Source organism: Armigeres subalbatus, chromosome 3 (assembly GCF_024139115.2).
Source record: "Armigeres subalbatus isolate Guangzhou_Male chromosome 3, GZ_Asu_2, whole genome shotgun sequence".
In the NCBI taxonomy this organism is placed as follows: Eukaryota; Metazoa; Arthropoda; class Insecta; order Diptera; family Culicidae; genus Armigeres; species Armigeres subalbatus.
This window is the reverse complement of record NC_085141.1, coordinates 291,358,520-291,361,198: the sequence shown is the minus strand read 5'-3', so window position 1 is coordinate 291,361,198 and position 2,679 is coordinate 291,358,520. Positions and strand designations below refer to the sequence as shown.

The window sequence follows — 2,679 nt, the reverse complement described above, 5'->3', positions numbered from 1 at the left end:
CGGATGTATAAAATCTCACGATGGATGTTAGCAAAATTGCTTGAAATTATATTAAGCTACGAAAGAGGAAATATAAGGTGTATTGGCATCGGATTGTACTGTTTCAAAATAAGATTTTTATTCAAACGTATCCGTATAGTTACTGTGATGTACAATAAGCCATTTTTTAACTTCCTTGAACGTCCTAGGCCATCCAAACTATCCTTGAGTTCAGGACTTGAAATTTACAGCTGCAAAAAAGCTTTTTTCGTGACTCAAAGTTTGTTTTTAATATTCAACGAGCTCGGTGGTATAATGGCTAATGCTTCTGCCTTATTAAGCAGGAGGTCGTGGGTTCAATTCCAGGCCCGTCCCTTTCCTACTTTGTATTTCTATTTTAGTTCTTTCTGTGTTTCACGTTCTTCCAAAACGATTCCTACTGTTTTAACCCCCACCCACAATCCCAAAACCTCCCGTGGCACCCATGAGAGGTCGTAGAGTTCTCTGCATCTTTCTTAAGTAGGTATCCAACTAACGATCCTTCCCCTTCCTCAGCATTCGCAACGACGTGGCCAGTACAGATCTCGACTATTGGAGAGTGCATTGCTTCCATCTAAGAGATAGTGATTAGTCCCAAATCTTAAATTGTACCACCTACGAAGTTGTGCTTGTTGCACAACATTGAGCAATGCTCAATGTTAATGCTAAAGTTTTTTTTAGTATTTAACCTTATTAATGATATCCCAAGCAGCACAACTTGTTTCACTACTGAACATTTCACTGTGTTGTAACTATTCGGAAAGAAACAATATTTGCGAGAAAAAAAATAAAAACATAAAACTGGAATCGATTTATGGATCTTGTGATTGATAATCCTTCACTCTACCACAGCACCATTCAACACTTCGAAGGGGTTGCATGTTGACTCACCATAAAAACCACATGATTATGAAGTTTTGCACTCGGGTTTTCTGTTACTTGATTGCACCATCACCTGAACAAATTGTGAGTTGTCAAAAAATCGAACGTTGCTAAATCAAACATGAAGATACCTTCAACTTATCTGTAACTTAATTCGAACAAACAATTAAATTTTGAAAGACGCATTTAAGTTACATGGTAAGAAATATGCAACTTAATGATTTTGTTTCGTATATGCAACATGCAGTGTAGTATTATTTGGTTGTTTGTTTCCAAATATCAAACGCGTACTGCATGTCAATGTTAATGTTAATGAAACATTGATCACATTTCGAACGTTTTTGACATCTTGATGCAACTTTTTCGTGCTTTGATGTTTTTCCAATGCTTTAATGAAACTGAATAGAAACAAGGTGGTTTTTGGAAGATGTTGCGTGTGCTACTTGGGATCTTATGTAAGGTGATAAAAGCACCGCAAGTTAGCTCTGGGATATTCTGGGTTATCCAAATCATTCTTGAGTTCGGGTCTTGATATGTACAGCTGCTTTGAAGCTTTTTTCGGTGCTCATAACGTCATAACGTCCATTACAACTCCAGAGAGATCAACAGATATCATAAGATCATTTTCGGAGCTTGAGATCTACAGCTAAAAAAATCGTTTTTTCAGTACTTAGTGCTTCAATAAGCATTATGTTTCCATTACAATTCCCGAGAGGACAAAGGATATCGTAGGATAGTTTTGAGATATTCTGGGCAATCCAAAATGTCCTTGAGATCGGGACTTGTAATCTACAGCTGTAAAAAAGCTTATTTGAGTATTCAACCGTGTCCATTATTCTTCTTCATTATTTCTCCTCTGATCCAGGCTTTACGATATTGCCCATTAATCACAAAAACGAGGTCACCAACGTTTAACGGCCTTCGCTCTTCACACCATTTTGTTCGCCGGTTGATCCCCGGCAGATACTCCTTGTACCATCGCTCCCACATTCGGTCCGCTAAGTATTGCGAACGCCGGTACACATCCCGCAACGCATCCGCTAACTGGAAAGGTCCATCCACCATTCTTTCCCAGACGCCGCCCATATGGGGGGTTCCAGGAGGATTGAAGTCCCACTTCGTAGAGGAACTTACGACGGCTTCGGCACATTCCTCGTCGATCCTCCTTGCAACCTTGCTGATCTCCTTGCTGGCTCCTAGGAAGTTCGTCCTGTTATCCGAAAAGAACTCCTGCGGCATTCCGCGTTTGCACACGAACCGTCGAATCGCCATCAAGCAAGATTGCGTCGACAGGCTATGCACTACTTCGAGGTGGACCGCTCGAACTGCCAAACAGGTGAACAACGCCACCCACCGCTTTTCGCTCCGACGACCGATAGTCACCGTAACTGGTCCAAGATAGGCTACACCGACCGCACTAAATAGCCGTAGGTGTGGGGTTACACGCTGCACACGATGCGGAGCCATCTGCGGGACTTGCGGTAGACACCGATGTACCTTGCACCAGACACAATCAGCAACCATCTTCCGTATCACTAGTAGTGATTCACTACACGAAGCTTCAGGATATGGAATCTTTGGCGCAGTTCGTTGAACACCGTTTCTTTGTTCGCATTACCAAATGATTCGTGATAACTTCGGATAAGCAGCTCCGTTATCCTGTGGTTTCTTGGCAGAATAATCGGACACCTTTTATCGTACGGCCTGTACGCGGCTTGATTCAGCCGCCTATCTACCCCCATTACTCCCACTTCATCCAACGTCGGCTTCATCTTATAC

General features: G+C 42.1%; 1 protein-coding gene across 1 annotated transcript; it reads right to left on the bottom strand.

Moving 5' to 3' along the window:
• Nucleotides 1-1,719: 1,719 nt before the first annotated feature.
• Nucleotides 1,720-2,424, bottom strand: LOC134222552 (uncharacterized). Its single transcript, XM_062701713.1, has one exon. The coding sequence runs from the start codon at nt 2,422-2,424 to the stop codon at nt 1,720-1,722; it is 705 nt and encodes a 234-aa protein (XP_062557697.1).
• Nucleotides 2,425-2,679: the final 255 nt, after the last annotated feature.

Excerpts from the sequence above, each read along its gene's own strand:
- LOC134222552 (XM_062701713.1), bottom strand. The coding sequence starts at position 2,424 with ATGGTTGCTGATTGTGTCTGGTGCAAGGTACATCGGTGTCTACCGCAA.